Source organism: Myotis brandtii, unplaced genomic scaffold, assembly GCF_000412655.1.
Source record: "Myotis brandtii unplaced genomic scaffold, ASM41265v1 scaffold410, whole genome shotgun sequence".
Lineage (NCBI taxonomy): Eukaryota > Metazoa > Chordata > Mammalia > Chiroptera > Vespertilionidae > Myotis > Myotis brandtii.
In genome coordinates, this window is record NW_005365764.1 from 2717777 (window position 1) to 2738131 (window position 20355).

At 49.6% G+C, this 20355-nt stretch overlaps 1 protein-coding gene across 2 annotated transcripts in view; it reads left to right on the forward strand.

Annotated features, from left to right (window-relative positions):
* VPS13D (vacuolar protein sorting 13 homolog D (S. cerevisiae)) overlaps window positions 1–20355 on the forward strand; it is a 237730-nt gene that overhangs the window by 211303 nt on the left and 6072 nt on the right. For both annotated transcript variants that reach the window (XM_014545506.1, XM_005873452.2), the window contains one exon: window positions 14982–15113. In XM_014545506.1, the coding sequence (XP_014400992.1) occupies window positions 14982–15113 (132 nt within the window). The remainder of the gene's footprint in view (window positions 1–14981; window positions 15114–20355) is intronic.

A 20355-nucleotide genomic window follows, 5' to 3' on the forward strand; every position in this document is an offset into this window, starting at 1 on the left:
CTCACCCTTTGCCAGACTGGGACCTGCCTGTCCTTTGTCCATGCCGCCAGCAAGACCTGGGTTGCTGTCACTTCCATCGCAGGTGGATCCCATGCTCTGGATGGCGATGCTCCAGACCTGGAGTGCTTACACAGCCACACACTGTTTGAAGCATTTTACATGAATGACTACTTAATCCTCACAATGGCCCAGTGAGGTGGGTGCTGTCTTTTCCCCATCTTACAGATGGGAAAGTTGAGGCACAGGGAAGTTGCGTAACTTGTCTAAGATCTCAAAGGTGGTGAGAGAAGGAACTAGAACCTGAACCCCGGCAGTCGACTGCAGAGCACACACTCCTGACTTCTGTCCCGCCTCTGGGTCATCTCTCCGTCTCTCCCATCAGAACCTCCCGTGATTTCAATCTTCCTTTTGATTCTCGGATGTGGACGGGGGGAATCGGATATCTGCCCGTAAACCAGAAGATTTGGGGAAAGATGCTAACGCACTTTGGGGGAAAGATACTGTGAACTTTGAACCTCACAGCGTGCAGGGTGCTTATTGCTGGCTCCCACCCTACCAGCCTAACCCAGGACCAGTCGCTGAGCTTTGTGTCCAGGAGCTGTGCTGTCTGGTCCTCTCTTCTGCACACCATCCTTCCCCCCAACCCCTCCCCCAACGATGAACCACGACAGCCTTCCGAGTTCAGAGTTTGCCAGTTTCACCAAAAGGCGGTCAGGCATCCTGGCTCCCAATTTGTCTTTGCTCTGCCGTCCGGCCAGGTCCATCCCACCAGCTGGTCACCTGGGAACTCCGCCCGATGCACAGGACAGGAAGCCTCGGAAGGAGACGGTCCCTGTGCTTGCCTGTTTTGGTGGCCACGGATAACTGCTGTTTATCTTGTGGGGTGGGGCCTGGAAAAGGCTCCCAGAAGTAGAAGCGACTGAGGGCTGGCCAGCTCTGAGGCTGTCGGCTTCTATTTAGTCATGCCTCCAGGGTCAGGATGCTTGAAACGCCTGAAATAGGCTCAGGTAGCGAGTCCCTGGATGGAGGACTCCATGCAATGACTGCTCACCCCAAAGTCTAGCAGACCTGGGGTGTCTTTTCATGGGCCACCTGTTTGGGGTTCTCTTTGTCGGCATTTGAGCTCATTTGGCTCATAGCTCGAGGAGCTATGCTATGGCTAGTCTTTTTGGATGTGCAGAGAGAAATGCTAAGGGAGTGCTTGAATTGTAGAGAGAAGTGCTGCTGCTCCTTTGAATTATTTTTTGTTTAGTTTAATAAGATGCCATGAGGAAACCAGATGATCTACTAACTGGGATTTATAGATATTCTTATCTGCAAAAATCTTAGGACAGAAAGGACTAGAAAATTCCAGCGCTTTATGTAACATGCAGAGGGAGGTCTGGTCCCAGCTTCTTGTGTCAGTGATTCTTGGGGGAGGGGCCACGAGGAGCCACGTCGTGCCCTGTGTGACTCACCCTCCGCATCAGTGGTGTCCTAGGCCTGTCTGCTTCTCTCCACCCCAAGGAACTTGGTCTTTGAAAAGCCACATGCCTGCCTGCCCTCCCTAACTGCCTCTGCCCCCCGTCCAGAGGGAGGAACAAACCCTCAGCTGGCAGAGGCTAGAATAGAGGTCTCGTGTTCACTGTTAACACAGTGGGAAGAGATGCTGTTGCCTCCGCCCTGGACAGACTCCCGGGTGCACCTAGCTTTCCCAGAGGCACAGTGGGGCCCAGGTGGAAGGGCTGCTCGCAAGTCCGTGTCCCAGTGCCCGGGGGCCAACTGCCAAAAGCACGTGGTGGGCGCAAGCAGCGGCCTGGCACCAGATGTGGGGGGCCTGGATGTGCCGCCCCCTCTGTCTGCAAGGGTCTAGTATCTTCCCTCACTGCCTCCTTGGCTCTCAGTGAGTTCTAGCACATTTTGAATCCACATTTTTTTCCTAGTCCTATAGAGGCAAGCCCAAGTCCAGCGATTTAAAATGGTTTCAGTCTAATGGATCTCGCTTCTGAGGAGGACACGTGCTCTGAAGGCTTGGTGTCAGCTCTGGCCCGCGGAGTGCGTCTGATTTTTCTGAAGACATCGAAATGCACCTGAGATGACCCCAAGTCCTTCTCTTTCATTTTTGACTTCTCACCACCTGGACCATTAATTCTGCTGTCAAAGGGGGTGGGGAAAGGAGAACATTTCAAAGCAAAGCTGATTTGGTCTCTGAACCAGCTTGTCTTCTAGGTTGTACTTCACCCTGAGGAGAATCAGGAAGGACAGTCTATAAGCCCCTGAAATGCAATTTCCAAAGAAACACGAACTTCACTCGAGTGGCTCTGCAGCTGGAGAGCCTCAAAACCAGTTCCAGATGTTCTTTCCCTGCGTTAGCAGGAAGGGGGTTTCGGACAAGCTGGGGGCAGAGTGCCCTTGCTTTTACCTACTCTTAGAGTCCCCTTTGCAGTTCATGTTGCCTCACTGGGCTCTTTAGGGAAGTGCTTTGAGCACCTGGGTCGTTTTGGCTGTGCATAGCCCCTGCCACTGGTCAGTCAGGACATGCTGCTCTGAGCTGGTCAGTTTCTACAAGAGAAGCCCTCTCTCCCGCTGTTTAGGGTCAGAAAGCAACAGTGCTGGGAAAGTAAGTCAGCCGGGCTGGGGAGGAGCCTCCTGCAGAACACCCTCAGGTGATAGCAGCCTCCATGGCCACCTCCATCCAATGTAGCGTGGGGCCGGCCTCCCAGTCTTGGGAGAAGCAGCATCCGTAGGAATGGCCCATCCGTAGGCTGCCTCTGGAGAGAGCTCCACTGGGACTCCACTGCCCAGCGAGAGCCATTCCAGGTGAGGCCCGGCCCTGCAGGCTCCTCCTTTCCCAGCCTGCACCCCACCGCGCTGTGCACAGCGTGTGATGGCAGGAGTGTGTCCTCATTCATGCTTTGCTTCTTAAGTGTGCTTGAGACATGTTGGCATTTGTGCCTGACTGCTCCCTGAATCATCTTCTTAAACCGTGGTTCTATTGTCTGAGCTTAAAGATGTGTACACATGGAAACGGTTCTGAAAATGTAAACCACATATGAGCACGCACAGTGTATAGACAGTATTCCAAAGACTTTGTACTAATTCTCTCTTTAATTCTTACAGCAAACTGAGTAGATCGCTACTATTATTCCCATTTTTAAAAAGAAAATAAGAACTCATCCCTGGTCAGTAATCACCAAAAAGCTAACCATGGTAATCGTGCCAGGTTCTGTGCATTTGTATATATGTACACACACCAAGAAATACCTGTATACGATTTCACATAAATAGGAGCACGAATATTGATGCCTAACCTTTTTTCACTTAACAGTGACTCTACAACATCTTTCCATCCCAAAAGTGAATCATTTTTAACACTTATATTACAATAATATACTTAACTGGTCCTTTATTGCTTTCCTATATTTTGCTATTGTAAACACCTTTTACATATATCTTTTCATATGTGTTTAATTCTCAATTTTAAAAATAAAATTGCTGGGTTAGAGGGTGTATACATTTTCTGTTTTGAAACACATCACAAATCGCCTTCTAGGAAGTCGGAGCAATTTGACCTCCCACCGCAGGCTTGGGAGGCCTGTTTCTGCCAGTCCTGGCTCTTCACTCAGAATCCAGCGGGAGTTTTGTGAATTTGATGCAGTACTAAGAGCAGGGCCTTGTCACTCTGTGAAGTCTGCCAATGTGAGAGCATGTCTGTGTTGCTGCCTGGATTTCTTTGATAAATAGGAGGGTTGAGTCATCTTTTCCTATTTCAGTTGGCATTTGGATGTCTTCTTTTGTGAATTATCTGCATATTCTTCACCCCAGTCCTTTTAACCCCCTTGAGGTCAGAATTTATCTTCCTTTTTAGTGTGTTTTTTGTTTATTCTCATCCTGCCTTGGTCCTCTACTTCCAATAGTTGTCATTTCCTCACTATCTCATCCATATTAGTACCCATCTTAGTACATATCTCCAGGTATTCATGAAAGTGAGATTAATCACCTGGAGTATTTCACTCATGTGAGTTAAAGCTGCATCGTGACTAATAAAGGAAAGCTGTCGCTGTTCATGGTTCTTCAGCTGGTTGCTTTAGCATCAAGAGTGGGGCTTCAGTACATGTTTTTAGGTTGTATGTGGTGTGGTCTGTTAACTGGCTTTTATCTTGCTATTTGTTTCCTTCTCATTCTTAATATTTAACGTTAATTCCTGTTAAAACTTGGCAGGTTGGGCCCTGGCCGGTGTAGCGCAGTGGTCAGAGCATCGGTCCTCACACCAAAGGTTCAAGGGTTTGATTCCCAGTCAAGGGCATGTACCTGGGTTGCAGGTTCATTCCCCAGCCCCGGTCAAGGTGCATGTGGGAGGCAACTAATCGATGTGTCTCTCTCACATCCATGTTTCTCCCTCTCTCTCCCCCTCTCCCTGCCCTTCCACTCTATCTGAAAGCAATGGGAAAATATCATCGGGTGAGGATTAAAACAACCAAAACTTGGCAGGTTGGTACTGATGCTGTATATTATTTTAGTAATAGAAATCTCGCTCTGTCATTAGGCGGGGCTCTACGTGAAGCCCGGCCTTCCCCGGAAGCCCATCCTACCCTCTGTACTAGCAGTGTGGGTGCCAGACCTCCTTTGCTCTTTCATCCCTGGGACAGGGTCTAGGTTTCTTCCACAGTCATTGCCAAGATGTAAGTTTCAGCTTCTCAGTTGGATTGTAAGCTCTTCAGGGTCACACTAGTGCAGCGGTTCTCAACCTGTGGGTCGCGACCCCTTTGGGGGTCGAACGACCCTTTCACAGCAGTCGCCTAAGACCATCGGAAAACACATATATAATTACATATTGTTTTTGTGATTAATCACTATGCTTTAATTATGTTCAATTTGTAACAATGAAAATACATCCTGCATATCAGATATTTACATGACGATTCATAACAGTAGCAACATTACAGTTATGAAGTAGCAGCGAAAATAACTTTATGGTTGGGGGTCACCACAACATGAGGAACTGTATTAAAGGGTCGCGGCATGAGGAAGGTTGAGAACCACTGCACTAGTGCTTCTCTGGGGGCCTCCAGCATCTCCAGAATGCTTACTGCAGTGATGGACTCAGCGTTAGGTTTCCATCCACAGTCATGCCGCTAGTAAGTGTGCTGAGTCCAAGAGAATCAGAAAAACCCAAGACCAGGTTTGTCTTTGCCACTTACCAGCGGAATGGCCTTGGACGAACTTCACCGTCTCTCCCAGGCACGGCTTCCTCCTCCATGAAATGCAGTGCTAATAACACACTTCCTTATTGAGTGCTGAGCCGGTCAGTGCCTGGGGCACAGTCAGCCCAGTAATCGCAGCTGCAGAGACACTCGGTGGCCCCCAGTCTCAGCTCTGATGTCTCTCACTAACGTTGATGGGAACATACCGATCTAGGGGAGCTGGCTGAGGTGGCAGTGCACTGAGTTTTCCCAAGAGTGTCCCTGAGGCTCCGCGCCCCCTGCTTACAGACCCTGTGGAGTCTGAATCTGTTTTGGTTTTTTTTCCCCAACATGGAGCCTTCTAATCATTGAGGGGCTTAGTATGACACCACAAGTTTAAAGCATGCCAAGTTCCCTCGTAGGCTCTGCCAATGTTTCTTAAATGGGAGTATGAGTGCCTGCATGCGTGCACACACACGTGCATGTGTGTGTGAGTGTGTGTGTGCATATGCGTGCAAAATGTTTGGAAGAAGTAAAGATGGGATCAAATTTTGCCTGGCATCACAACTAACATCTCTAGTAGCCCCTAAGCATTCTGCCAAGTGGACTCTAATTGGTTTCCTTTTGTTCTATTTTTACTTTGTAGGCATTTTAATGTATAGGGAGCCAACCCCTTCAAATGAGACATTTTGTCATTACAACATGTTATTTAGCTTAACCGCCACGGGCCCAGCTCGACCACATTGAGGACTGGGGAGGAGGGTTCTGAGCCGTAGCTGTCCCCGGCCTGACCACAGCGCTGACCCACAGTCTGCCGTGCACATGTCCCAGGACTGAGCAGGCCGCTCAGTCTCTGCGTCGTGGGCTCGGCATCTCCCCCGCATGGTGCAGCGCCGGCCCCTCCTTGGCTGCCTCGGTGGCCCCGCTGTGGCATGTAGCAGGAGAGCCCTTCTGGCCCACGTCACCCTTGTGTGCTGATTAGACGGGAATCAGCAAGTCTGTTGAGCGCACATGTAATGTGACACAGATGTGGGACATACTACAGATCTTTCTGCTTTGCGAATTTTCAGCTTTTTGCATTTCATCAGCGTTGCTTATTATTTACAGAATGTAACTCGAGACAGCAGAACAGATTGTAGTTTTTATAAAAGGTTTAGGGGGTGATGGGGCCTCAGGGGATCTGGGAGAAAAAAATCCAGTAGTGCGGAATGTTTGCTGTCCAGACCAAACAAACCAGTTTGCCAAGGGTTGATGGACTGTGGCAATCAGTCCATTCATGTTCGCACTGAGGCACTTAATTAGAAGGCAGCTCGGCCTTCCTGTCACCAGGTGAACAATAATCTTTTGTCACCAGGTTGAACGTCATGGCACCGGGCAGGGATGTACCCCACTTAGAGGCACCGCAGGGTGTCACCGCTGCCAGCTTGTGCTCGCTTCCTTCCTGTCCAAAGGGAAAGGCCACCCCTGAGCCAGTCCCCATTCAGACACATGGGCGTGCTCCTGGCCTCATTCTTGCTCTGGCTTGATACCCAGGCTCCGTGGCAAGAGCCAGAACAAAGAGAAAAATCCAAGATACTCTTGAGGGCATTAGGATGATGGGCCAGAGCCAGGATGACCAAGGTCAAGAAGGTGCCTTCTCTTGGTGGCAGAGGGGCAGGTTTGACTAGTGGTGGCTTTGGCATCTTGAGAAAGCTTGGACAGGGTTAAATTTGAAGACAAAAGAATAAGAAGGCACCAGCTGGCCAAAGGAAGATAAGGAGTCGGTGATTGGTGGATTTCTTTATGTTTCTAGGTCAAAAAGAACCCAAAAGTTGGGATTAAAAGAATGAGAGCCGTACAGTAAAACCCTTGGAAGAAGTTGGTGGAGTTTGAGCCAGTGCAGAGAATCCATCATCGGGAGGTTCTGAGCTGCTTAAGTGTCAAGACGGGGTTGGACCCTCCACAGGGAGCCGGACCCCTGGGCCCCACTGCCCTTTCCTTTCCTGGAGAAGTGCAGCCGGGGCGCTGGCCAGTTGTCCCGGGGGAACACGACCTAGTTGTGGCCTCAGTCAGTAACACTCTAGTGTCGCTCCTCCATGGAATGACCAGCCCCCAGCCTGTCTCGGAGGAGGAGGAGCAGGAGGAGGGGCCCACGACAGGCTGCCTTCTCCACTCTCTTGGCTTCAGAGGCAGCCCCTGGGGCTCTTCTGCCCCCAGTTGTAATCCAGGCTTGTGACCGCTGGTCCGTTCCTTTCTCGTGTGTGTGCTGCGCACCTGCTGTGTGCCCGGCACTGTTCTAGGTGCTGGGACACAACAATGCAGAGAAGAGACTAGAACTCTGGCCTCATGTGGCCTCCGTTCCGCTCTCACCAGACTTTCCAGGCCTCGGCCCGGTTCAGAATGGGAGCCCCTCCCTGGGGAAAGTTGGGGGCTGGAGAGGGCGGGCCGCTGGCAGGCTCTGTGAGCCTCCTCCCAGGGTCTCAGTCTCTCCCTCTACCACCCAGAGTCTGACCTCAGGGCCGACACTGATCCTGTCCACCCTGGTGAGTGTGGCGGCTGTGCATACGCTCTCATTAGCAGGGAGGTTGTACGTTTCAGTGGCCTGGTCCATTCTGAAGTATCTTCTCCTTTTGCACCTCATCTGTTTGATAGTAAAAACCTGAGTAAAAAGTCCGGCCTGAATGAACGTGTAGGTGGTCTTGAAAAAGCAACAAATCACAGAGCAGGCCCCTTGGGGGGCTGCAGCACCCCCATACCTGCTCAGCCTCGGTCCTGAGGGGGCCCCCGGGGCAGGGTGCTGAGGACAGACAGCCCAGCCCCTCAGTCAGCAGCTCCGCTTTCAGGGGTGGATGGCTTCAGGTTGCCTTTCCAACTCCACTCAGAGCAGGTGCTCTCCCCGGAAGACCTCTGCGCTGGTGAATTTATGAATGGCAGTCTGCTAGAGCTCTGGGAATTCCAACCCTAGGAATTGAGCATTTGGTATCATTTCTTGAGCTGCTAGGCTGCTTAGCTCTAGCTCTTTAAAAAAGTTGAAGCAAGTCAGCTCTGGGTGGGGTAGGCCAAGCGAGTGGAGTGTGCGCCTATGAGCGAGGCACTGGCTCCTTAGAAGAGCCCAAGTGTCCAGAAGTCAGGGTTCACAGTGAGCCCTCAGACTCAGACTTCACACCTAAGTTTTAAGTTTTGCACTTAGGTGTTTTAAATTGACTTGACATACAATGATTGTGAATAAGGGTAGGAGAAAGGGAGACAATGTTTATGATACCTATTGTGTGCACTGTGCTGGGCACTTTTCATATATCTTCTCAATATGATCAATAAGTATTATATTCTCATTTATTGATAAGGAAACAGGCTGAGAGCAACTTCGTCAGGACCACTCGGCTAACAAGGGACTGGACTGGGGTTTCCCTCTGTGCTGGTTTCTTTCCGAAGCCTTATGTTCTTCTCTGTAACACACGCTCCTAAACTCTGTCTGTCTCCTTAAAAAGATCAACTGTTGCTCTGGACAGTGTGGCTCAGTTGGTTGGAGTGTCATCCCGTGACTGAAGGGTTGCAGATTCGATTTCCAGGCAGGGCACATACCTAGGTCTTGGGTTCGATCCCCAGTTGGGGCATGTTCAAGAGGCAACTGATCAATGTTTCTCTCTCTCCCTCCTCTCCCTTACTCTCTCTCTAAAATCTTTTTTTTTTTTTAAAGAGAGATCAACTTTGGGGGAAGATAGATAACATAATGATTTTTTTTTTTTAATTCTGTAGTCATTTTCTAGAAATCGACCTGAAAATACCTGGTTTTTTAGTCAGTTTGTTGTCGTTAGAATTTGTACTTAATGGCCACAGAATTAAGTTTACCAGAAATTGTGTATTTTGGCCCATGTGCAGTATCTTCGGATGGGCATGAAAAGTGACAGTTCAGCAGGGAGCTTGGCCATGGCGGAGGGGTTCCTGTACGCATCTGATTCAGAGTGGTGGACCTAGAACACAAATTAAGCTTGCCTGCATTTGTAAAATACCTCATTTTTGTGAAAGTGTAGAAAGTTGCAAGCCACCTTATAAGTTGTCTACTTTTTTTTTTTTTAAAGCACAGCCTCCCCAGAATGCATGCAGAAGTGAGGGTTTTGGAAATCCAACTCAAGCAGATGTAACCTCGCTGTAACGTTGTCCCCTTGTTGGAATTCTTTATGAAGCCAGTCTGCTTTGCCCCTACCCCAGCCCCATGAACAGGCAGGCTCACCTCAAGGCAGTTCGTTAACAAGTAGTCGTTTTGTTCTTAGATTTTAAATCCCAGTAGGCATATCTGTGGCATTAGTCCTACCCGCTGTCACAGTTGCAATGTCATGGGGTCCCCAAAATATGTGTTAGGTTATAGGAAGCCTTGACCCCTATAAACAAGTCAGGTGTGACTCCCACTGATGGGAGAAAATTCAGCCCAGGAAATGTCTTCCCCCACCGCAGGATGTCAAATTCCTAAAACTTACAGCGACAGTAATAGAGTTCCTAACAACATGATTCAGCGTCTTTCCCACATTCGCAATTGTGACCATACAATGTGGGAGTTTATGTGTTTTTACGCAATGACTTCAGAACTCTAGGGAGAGGTAAGGAGAATGTTGTTAACAAGAAAGCAAAGGGAAAGGGGAATATTTCAGTTTGAAGTCGGTTCCCCAGTAAGAAAACTATGTTGGACGTTGGACCCAGCCCACCTTGGGCTTCAGTCACCTGGGCTAGGTTAGGGCCCTTCTCTTATACCCATGGCAGCCTCTACCGAGGAGCGTCATTGTTATCCTCATCATAGGGAGCATTCTACTGAGTGTTCCTTACGTACCAAGTCCTGTTTGTTATAAACATATACATGTGTTGACTTACTCCTCACAGCAACCCCATTACTATCCCCTCGTCTATTTTATAGATGAGGAAACCAAGGCTCCGAGAGGTTACACAACTTGCCGTAGGTCCCAGGTTGTAAATGGGGAAACTGGGATTCAGCCCAGGCAGCCTGGCTCCGGAGCCTGTCCTCCCAGCCCTTGTTGCCTGTTTCTGTTCATCTCCTCCATTAGGTTCCATAAGGCCCCTGGCAACGTGGTTCCTGCCTGTCTCCCTAGAGCCTGGCGCTGGCCTGTGCCTATGATGCTCAGGAAGCGTTCACTGCATGGGGTGGGCGCTGGGGCAGAGGCGGCACAAGCCATTCTCAGGCTCTGAGCAGGGCTGCTTTCTGGCTGCTCGGTTTGAATCCTCAGTAGCTTCATTTAGGAGCCAACCTCAACTGCCATAGGGTTCCTTTCTGCCCAGCCTGGTTTGTGTTCAAAATCCAAACTGTCGTAGGTATTTGGTAGATTTCTTGGTTCAGGTTTTAACACAGTCAGAGCTCAGTAGTTATTAACCCTACGTGTTCAGTGCCATCCCTGGATAGGGTCTAGAACAGGGGTGGGCAAACTTTTTGACTCGAGGGCCACAATGGGTTCTTAAACTGGACCGGAGGGCCGGAACAAAAGCATGGATGGAGTGTTTGTGTGAACTAATATAAATTCAAAGTAAACATCATTACATAAAAGGGTACGGTCTTTTTTTTTTTAGTTTTATTCATTTCAAACGGGCCGGATCCGGCCCGCGGGCCGTAGTTTGCCCACGGCTGCTCTAGAAAGTGGGTTTCTGTTCGTCATGGGCTCTGATGTAAACCGAGCCAAACTCTAGGCTGCCCCTCCAGGAGAGCCGTCCTGGATGCCCTGCGCTGAGAGGAGCGGCATCGGTGTGGAGAGGGGGTGCTTTCCCCCTACGCCCGGGGAGGGGCTGCAGCAGGGCGGAGGGCCTGCAGGTCAGAGGTCAGAGGTAGCTGGTGGCCCGCAGGCTTCTCTGCCTTCCAGCTGCTGTCCAGCAGTGGCTACCAGGGGAAGCTTAACCACCGCACTCCGTGCAGAGTACTGTAGACCATTGAGTTCCTTTAGAGACTGACAAACGCTTGATGGAGCCATTCAGTCGAGAATCTTGGTGCCTTAGAACTGTTAGCCATTAGCCACATGTGAAGCGATGGTCTGGGTTGACCTGCTGTTAGCTGCCTACTTGTTTGTGCCGTCAAACACAGTATATATGTATCAGTAAGAGATTTAATTACAACAAAAGTCTGGGACACACACGTGAAGTAGATGCAGGCACGATCCATCACTCTGTGGGGTCAGTACGCAGGGCCCCTGACGAAGGTGGCATCGTCAGCGCAGGGAAGTCCCCCGTTTGACACACACTTGCTCCTCCTCTGCGATTGTTTTTGAAACTCATGGGGTTGATAGACATTGGCCATGACAGATTTCTCAACCAACTGATAGCTTAAGCTGTACAGGGGCATGTGTATGTGTGTACAACATCTGTCTTCAGCTAATAGCACTATGACATAGTTACTCATCGTGTAAGCGAAGAACAAATAATGGCTGGCCACCTGTTGACCCTCGGCTGAAAGGCGAGGTCAGCCAAGTGGAACTGGTTAGGTCTTCCTGTGTCACCTTGTTTGGGTTTGTTGTTGCCTAAGGAGAAGGACAGGGCTGTTTTCATTGCTCTGGTCCTCGGCTGGGCCTCCAGTGCGTGTCAGAGAGCAGTGGCGGGGCGCAGGCTTGGGCATGGACCTCTCTCGCCGGTGGATATCTGCAGTGTATCAGCCACTGTATCAGCAGCCCTTCCCCGGGGAGGCCCGTCCGTGCTGCACAGCCGACTCCCTGACGTGTTCATGGAGTTCAAAGCCCGGGTTGGTTTGGTGCTGACATTTTGGATTAGCTGGTTGACTGGAAGGCCTGCTTCTTTCTATACACTGTGAAATTTGTAAACCGCAGCCGCCGAGGGCTTAAAATGGCCGAGCAGCCCCCAGCTGGCAGCAATTAAGTACACCACAGACCTCTGGCTAAACAAAGGTTTGTGGCGTCAGAGTTGCTGCATATGCACTAGGCAGACTGGTGTTGTAAACTACCTTTCATGTCCAGGTTAGTTAGCAAGAGGCGCTGTCAGCTGCCGAGAGGTGAGTGGGCGGAGTGTTGCCACCTCTTGTTTAATGATCTGTTATCCGCAGGATGTAGTGCCAGACCTGCCTGAGAAGCAGCCTGTCTGGACAGTAGAGGTGAGGGTGAGGAGAGGAGCGGGGCAAACAGAGGAGGCCCGGGGAGGTCCCGGGGGGTCCCCCCAGTGGTGGGCCTGAGAGCTTGGCAGGGATCTTTCAGTTCTGGTGCCCATGGGCAGGCGCCAGCCACTCCACCTTTTTATTGGACACCATTTCCATTTAGGTAGAGCAGAGAGGGTGGGAATGAGAGGACAGTAAGGTGCCATTTTATACCCATTCGTGCAGCAGAAAGCTGCTGGCGATGTGGTGATGTGAGGCACACTTACTTCCATCTCCCATAGTCCATGGCTATATAAGATGTGGGCTCCAAGGCTCAGGTCCAGAGGGCAGTGCCTTTCCTTGGCCTGTTGGGCTCCCTGGGTCCCATCAGAGGAGGTTAGGGCTTGGAGTAAGTTTCCTCTCTTGGGGGCATGTTTTTTTCCACTTTAATGGAAGATCGTTTCTTCCGAGGGAAGTGCCTGTGTTAGCGGAGGCATAGCTTCATGACTTTGCCTCCAGGCTCCTCCTCTGCTTTGAAGATCAGTGAACGGGACAGACCCACCCCAGCCCTTTCCATCAGGAGGGGATTCTAGCTGGTTTTCATTTTGCCTTGACTTTGTAGACTGTCAGAGCCCAGACGCCAGTCTTCTAGCTCTCCACCAATTTGCATGTCACCTTTCCTTTCTTAGTTCAATAGTCACAGTGGCCCTATCCCTGCCCCCACCCACAAACACATTCATTTATTTACTCATCTAAGGTGCGTTGCTTCTCCCCCGTGAATCAGGCTCTGTTCTAGTTCCCGGGCGAGAAGGAACGAGACAAAATCCTCTTCTCATGGCGCTTATACTCCAGATGGGGTGCCATGCAGGGAGCAAATATTTGATCTAAGTGAGATGTGAAGCTAATGTGTTTTGAGCACGTGACTGACTGATCTAACTTGCATTCTGAAAGGGTCATTCCCATCACTATGAGGAGAGTGGAACCGGGTGGAAATAGAATAAGGTGTAAGGTTATTGTAATAATCCGTTACCAATCCAGAGGTCATCGTCAGTTGTGACAGAGATGGAGGGATGTTGGATTGGGGATGCAGATGGACATCGAGCCTGCAGAGCTCCCGATGGGTTGGGGAAGATGCTGAAAGGCGGTGAGGAACAGGCCCCGTCACATCTCTCTTGGAGGGGCCTCTGAGCTTCTGCCCCAATAGCCAGACCTCTCCCAGGAGCTTCCTAGGGACAGAATGGTAGGACCCCCGTGGGGAACAGACACTTGGCAGTGTTGGGAGTGGCGGTGGGTGTTTCACTAGGTGGGGGCGAGAACAGGGCTCTGCTGTCAGGAAAGCCCACCTCGCTCCCTCCCTTGGTTTCCTTACATGCCCTGATGGCTGCGTCCTCACCAGCAGTTGCCCACCTCTCCGCCGATGGGTCAGCAGCAGCCGCTCCGCCACCCTCCACCCTTCAGTCACTAGTTGGGATCTAACCAGCCAGCAGGAGGCCTGAGTCTTGAAGAAGAAGGCATGAGACTATTGCTAGTGGGAGTGTATGATATAAATAAAATTACCTTTTACCCATTCCTTTAGCACAGACTGTAGGGACTACTTTACAGTCTCTTTACATCACTCTGGAAGAGCACAACTAGTAGTTCTTAGGGCACTCTTATTCATGAGCTTTTAAAAAATCCTTGCTGGATTTCTGGCTTTCCAGCACAGCAAAACAACATCCCCCAGGTGTGGGCTTCGGACGTCCTGGCCTGGTGAGCGGAGTGGAGTGCGGGCCTGTCCAGGAGGCTTTGCTCTTGCCCCAGGTTTGCAGGTAGCCTATTGCATGGCCAGTGGCAACTTGCTGACTCTCTCTGCCCATATCATGACCCCAATTGGCCCCCTGGAGCACTCATCGCCCTTGCAAGGACCTGGTTCTGAAGCGCCGACTCGGGGTGTCTAGAGGGGTGTTGTGCTTTGGTGGAATCCAGGAACAAATAATGAAAAGTACAGCAAGTACAAGGCCGCGGACAGACCCGGTGCACTCTTATCAGTCATCTGAAATATGCACAGCCTTTCCAAGACAAATACGGACTCCTGTTTCTAGGAAAACACCAAAAAGCACTTATCAGTTATCCTGTATGTGGTTTGTGGACAGAGACAACATCACTGCCCCGAAAGCCATAGCAAAGCAGATTCCTTCGGGCAGCCGACAGCTGAGTGGCCTGAGTGAGAGCCACTGCAGGACCCAGGCTGTGGCCTGGGGCCCGTCCACGGAGCCTTTCTTCCTCCTCACGTGGTTCCTGGGCCCCTCACCCTGTTCCCAGGCAGCTGAGCGCATCGTAGAAGAAATCCAGCAGCTGGGCATGTGCTTTTAAATGCCCGCAGTCCCTCACCCTTCTTCCCCACCCTGAAAGTCTGGAGGTGCCCAGATCGAAGTCCAGCAGTGATGACCACAGCAGGCACAGCCACCTCTGGTGGACAGCCACATTCTGTCAGGCACAGGCGTGTCGGGCATTATTTTATTTGATTTTACAAAGAAAAGGAACCGAGGGTTAAAGAAGTTAACCGACTTGTCCATTTTCACATAGCTAGGAGAAGGCGAAGGCAAGGTTCTAATTCAAAATTGGTGTCTTTAACCCCAATCTCATTGTGCATCACAGCGAATACTGTGGTTTAATTCCAGTCACTAAACACAGAGTGTGTGTTGTAGTAAGTAGTGGGTTTGTCTTAGATGAAGCTGGGAAATCATTTTAACACCTAACCTCTGCTTTTTGTCCCTTCCCCCATGTAGGACGCAGGCGCACAGGGTGCGGAAGCCGCGGTGCTGCACGGGGCCCCAGGGGCTGCTCCCCCGCTACTCGGAGAGCCAGGCCGAAGGGCAGGAGCAGCTCTTCAAGCTGACGGACAACATACAGGACGAGTTGTAAGTGGGGAACCGGCCCTGTTGGTTGCCGAGTTGTCTTTTCTGTCTCTGAGTCTGAGAAGTTCCCATCTGACCCGAGTATCATCATGACTCTTAGACCTTGGAACTGGTCAGAGATTCCTGGGCCCAAATGTTTTAGAGGTTCAGATAAGCCGCTTGAAAACAGCCTTTTTCTTAAAGCTGTGCTTCTCAAACTGAGTTTCAGAGTGGGGCCTTCATGTTTTATTTCTAGAAAGTGGCAGTTTCTTTCTAGATCAAAGAGAGGCGATAATAAAATACTCTCAATTTTAAGGGTTTTTTCCAAAACCCTGTAAAATTGTCTCAAACTTTAGTGTTCTAGTGTTTGCTGCTGAAAGCTAGTGAAACAAAGCAGATAAACCAATAATAACTAGTAGCTGAAAATTTGGGGAATGCAATTTTCTTAGGATTGTTTTGTTTCTCTTTGAATGAGGAGCCTTCTATTCCTGGGCTCTTGTAGTATTTTAAACTAGTGAAATTATCCCGAGTTGATAGGATAGAATTCAGTATATCACTATTTTAGGGTATTCTGTGGGGACTTTTCATATAATATGCTCGTTAGCCTAAGTAAGTGTTAGAGCCACCAGCCCAGAGAAAGCAGTTAGTTATGCCTGATGAGTAGCAAATGCTAGTTTAATTTCTTTTATTTATTTTTTATCCTTACCCAGGGATATGTTTATTGATTTGAGAGAGAGAGAAAGAGAGAGAAACATTGGTCAGTTGCCTCATATAGGTGCCCCAATGGGGAATCGAACCCACAACCTAGGTATGTGCCCTGACCGTGAATAGAACCACAGTCTTTTGGTGTACGGATGACACTCCAAACAGCTGAGCCCCCGGCCAGCGCTAGTTTAATTTCTTTCAATGGTTATGTATCACTTTAAGATAAAGCAAACGAGGGAAGTTTCTGAGGGCTGTGGCTGCTTTTGGGTTGGTGGAGAAGTGTCCGAAGTAGAGGGTAACCTTCAGTGTCATTGGTAGAGACAGTGGTGAACTGACTCCATCTCGTATTTCTGTAGCAGCATTTGAATGGGGGCATCAGCAGTCAAATCCAGAATCCATTTGTTGCCCACTGGATAGGATGGTGCCTCCCTGGATGTGTTTGGTGTTACCCGCACCCTCTGCAGTGTTCCTGGAAGGGCTCTTGATGGAGGTGCATTACATTGTCTCAGTCAGCTCCAGCTGCTGTAACAAAACACCATAGACAGAGTGGCTTAAACAACAAAATTTATTTTCTTATAGTTTGGGACATTGGGAAGTCCAAGGTCAAGGTGATGCCCGATTTCGTTACTGGTGAAGGCTCTCTTCTTGGCTTGCAGGTGGCCACCTTCTTGCTGTGTCCTCACATGGCACAGGATAGAGAGTGAGATCTCTCTCTGGTGTCTCTCATAAGAACACTAATCCTGTAGGATCAGGGCCTCACCCTTAGGACTTCATTTGACCTTAATTACTTTCATACTCCAAACAGTCACATTGGGGTGAGAGCTCCAACATAGGAAATGAAGGGGGACTTAATTCAGTCCATGGCAGGCGTCATTCGTACATTCTGTTCTTTTAGTCCAGCCTCAGCCCTGGCCATCACTCCAGTATCCAGAATCCTAATGAGGTCTCACTCCAGGGATGACTGTATATTCCTGCTTCCTTGTGGTGAGGATTTGGTGACGTGACTGCTCTTTATGCCACTTTTTAAAATATATATATATTTTTTTTATTGATTTCAGAGAGGAAGGGAGAGAGAGAAACATCAATCATTGATCCTCCTGCACACTCCACACTGGGGATCAAGCCTGCAACCCAGGCATTGTGCCCTGACCAGGAATCAAACCGTGACTTCCTGGTTCATAGGTCAACACGCAACCACTGAGCCACGCTGGCCAGGCTGTGCCACTTTTCTGGTGGGACTTTTGGCCTTTGGATAGAAGGCCCAGAAGTCATCCTTCAGGTTCAACCTGGCAAGGGCAGAGTCTGCTAGAATGGTGACCCCAGGAGGGCAGGGAGCTGTGTCTGTTCCATTCTCGGAAGAGCCCTCAGCACCTAGAACGGTGCCTGGCACGTCATGGGCACTCAGGAAATGTTTGTGTAGCTGCAGTTTAACATTATATTAATGTTCCCTTTTCCTTCTTTGGAGCGGTATCAAAGGTTGAGATTATAAATTACTGTACATTGTGCATTTAATTCCATCTCTAGTCCTTGCGAAATTCATTTTCGGTAGAATGACATGTGCCAGAAGCTCAGGGAGAAAGTGAGCCGCACCCCCTGAGAACAGCCGTGGCAAACTGAAAACGGGAATCCGAGTGGAGTCGGTAAAATAGATTTCCTGAAACTCTTGAAGTTCATGTGAACTGGGGAAAGAGATTGGCATGAGTGAAGTTTGACTAAAGATGAAAACCATGTGTCTCCACGCATGGGGGGTAAATCTCGCCGGTGAGTGTGGAAGGAGGCAGGTGCCCACGGCCTTCCTCCGTGTGCGAGGAGGAGTCGCCAGGGACTCAGCGGTGTTTCTCTGATGGGTCCTCAGCTGCCAGGCAGGGTCCTCCCGGCGACATGAGCATTAGAATCGTCACTTTGCAAGGAAGGGTTTTCAGGAAAAGCACACGAGTGCCAATTATACCTCTGACTTTTATCCTAGAATTGTAATTAAGAACATGTTTACAGACCTAATTATTTGCATATTTTCCTTCAGAGTTAACCCCTTAAAAGGATCTTTAATACCTTGCTCTACTGTTCTAACTAAATGTTTCCACATTTTTTTCCAGTTAGACTCACTGTTTCACTTCTGGAAAATATTGTGTAATTACTTCCTGATGCAGCGAAAACCCCACAAAGTCCCAGTGCCATGGTTACTTCAACTTTGTGCTCCCAGATCAAGTTTCATCCCATTTTTTTTCATTTTATTTAATTAATTAGTATTAAAAAGATAGTTACTGACATGCGACTGAAGGTCTGGCCAGCTGCGGAGGCTTTAGTTTCGAATGAATCGAATATTTCTCTGGTATGTTGCAGAATTACCATTGCTTCCCATTTTTCTCAATTTGGGTTTTGAAATAGGATTCCTCTGGCTTAAGCTGATGTCAAAGTAAAATTTGTCCTATCTGATTAAATTGATTTTTCTTTATGACTGGTGTCTATCTGTAGCCAGGAACCTCATTTCTTTTTTTAAAAAATAATAAAAGTGGCTATTTTATTTCCAATCCTTCATCGCAGACCAAGTTACGTACAGAAAAAATATAAAAAATAAAACAAACATAGCCTATAGACCCACCAATGAGCTAAGTCCTTTCTCTTTTTGATGAAATAAACTCATGCATGGTTAGCAAGTTCAGAGAGCACAGGAAGAAATAAAACCCAGAGTAAACTTCTCCCCCCTTACCCTCTTTGTAAACGTAATGTTTATGGTATTTGTGTCTCGCCTGTCCTTCTTGAGCCGTTGCAGATAGAGAGAGAAAGCAGGAAGATTTGTTTGAGCACAGGTCATAGCATTGATTCTAATAGCACATAATTATAAATACAAACCTCATAGTCAAAACAAGACAGGTCCTTGTGAGGAAGGGATAGAGTTCAGTGGCTTCCTTTTCTAAACCAGGAAATAATCTATCATAAGCATTGACATAGGGAATTGACATGCTTTGATATGCCACCGAATTACAACTTTCATGTGGCGGGTTTTCCAGCTGTCCTGACCGAGGGTAAGGACTTGCTAAGTCTTTAATCCGTAAACGCAGTAGATCTGAGAGGATGTTTTACCTTTACCACAGGGTAGACTACAGCCAGCATGCGAAGTGGCACGTTGACCTTACGATGTCATTTCATTGTCATTTTCTGAGACTACCAAGCATGTACATTTATTGAATCCTGTGCAAGGACGAGTAAGGAATTTGCTGTTTCCTCGGCACGTTTACAGTCTAGCAGGGGTAACAGACAATATCACCAACTATCTGTAACACAGGATTGCTTTTAAAATAGAAGTGTGAGCCATGTGTTATGGGCCACCGGGAAGTGATCAATGCAGCCTGGAAAGCTGGGGAAGGCTGTGGGCCGTCCTGGTCCCGCAGGCGGAGGAGAGATGTGCTGCGGAGAGAAGGGAGAAGGTCCCGTTGCCCATGTGGCCTGGAGGAGGCATTCCATGCCACCGAGTGTGAGCTCAGACTGGCGTTGGTGATGTCACCGGTGCTGCTGAGAAAGCCCCCGAGGTGGTCGTGGTCTGGGGTGTTGTCCGGGTGCCCGAGCTCCCAGGGTGGTGTGTGCCGTGTGCTCAGCCTTCCTTTCTCTCTGAAGAAACTTTCTGACACTATCCCAAGTCAGCGTTCCTCTTTCTCTTCGTAAAGGAGCGTTAAAGTAAAACTTTTAACCAAAGTCTAAAAACCCTGCTTTGTGTGGGATTAGTAGCACCTACAGCATCCTGAGACAGGCTCCAGAACCCGGTGGCCTCCGGTGCTCGTGTCTGAGGGATGTCCTGGTCCCGAGCTCCGTTCCTCCCACGTGCTTTCATTCCCCATCCCTCGGAGTCCCCAGCAGGTCAGAGACTAGCGGGATGCACTCAGGGCCACCTGAGACCCGGGGGCTGTCTTTCTCTGTGTCAGCCTCGAGGTGTCCCAGCGCCACGCCTTCATGGGCCGGAGCAGCCCTGCGTGAAGAAGTGCAGTTACATGGGGGACAGAGCAGGAAGCCAGTGTCTGACTCAACAGGCACACAGCGGTAGCCACGGCTGCTCCGTTGGCGAGCCCTGAGCCCCTCAAGTGAAGCCTGGGGAGGCAGGCCTCCGTGGGTGGGTGGCCAGGAAGGGAGGGTGCTGGCAGCGGAGCCTGCCCGGAGCACTGCTGGGCCCTGCTTCTCTTACCCCCGACTTTTGGCTCCTTTCTGGCAGTGACAAGTTTGGGGTCGGTCTCCATTACAAGAGAGAACCCCTCATCTTGAGCTCAGTTTCATTTATTCTTCAATGCGGTTTCCAGATTTTATAATTTAAAAAAAAGTGTGTGTGCATGTATGTGTGTGTGCATATGCACACACACGTGTGTATGTGCGCATGTGCCTGCAAGTGTGTACTAGTATGTGCGCATGCACGTGTGTGTGAGAGGGGGCGCTGCCAAGGAAGTGGCAGGAGGAAAATGGAGATTGGTTTGCCAGGTCCATCTCTGGGTTCCTGTGCTAACTGGGGAGGGGATCCTGTGCCATCCGGGGAGGGGATCCTGTGCCGTCCGGGGAGGGGATCCTGTGCCGTCCGGGG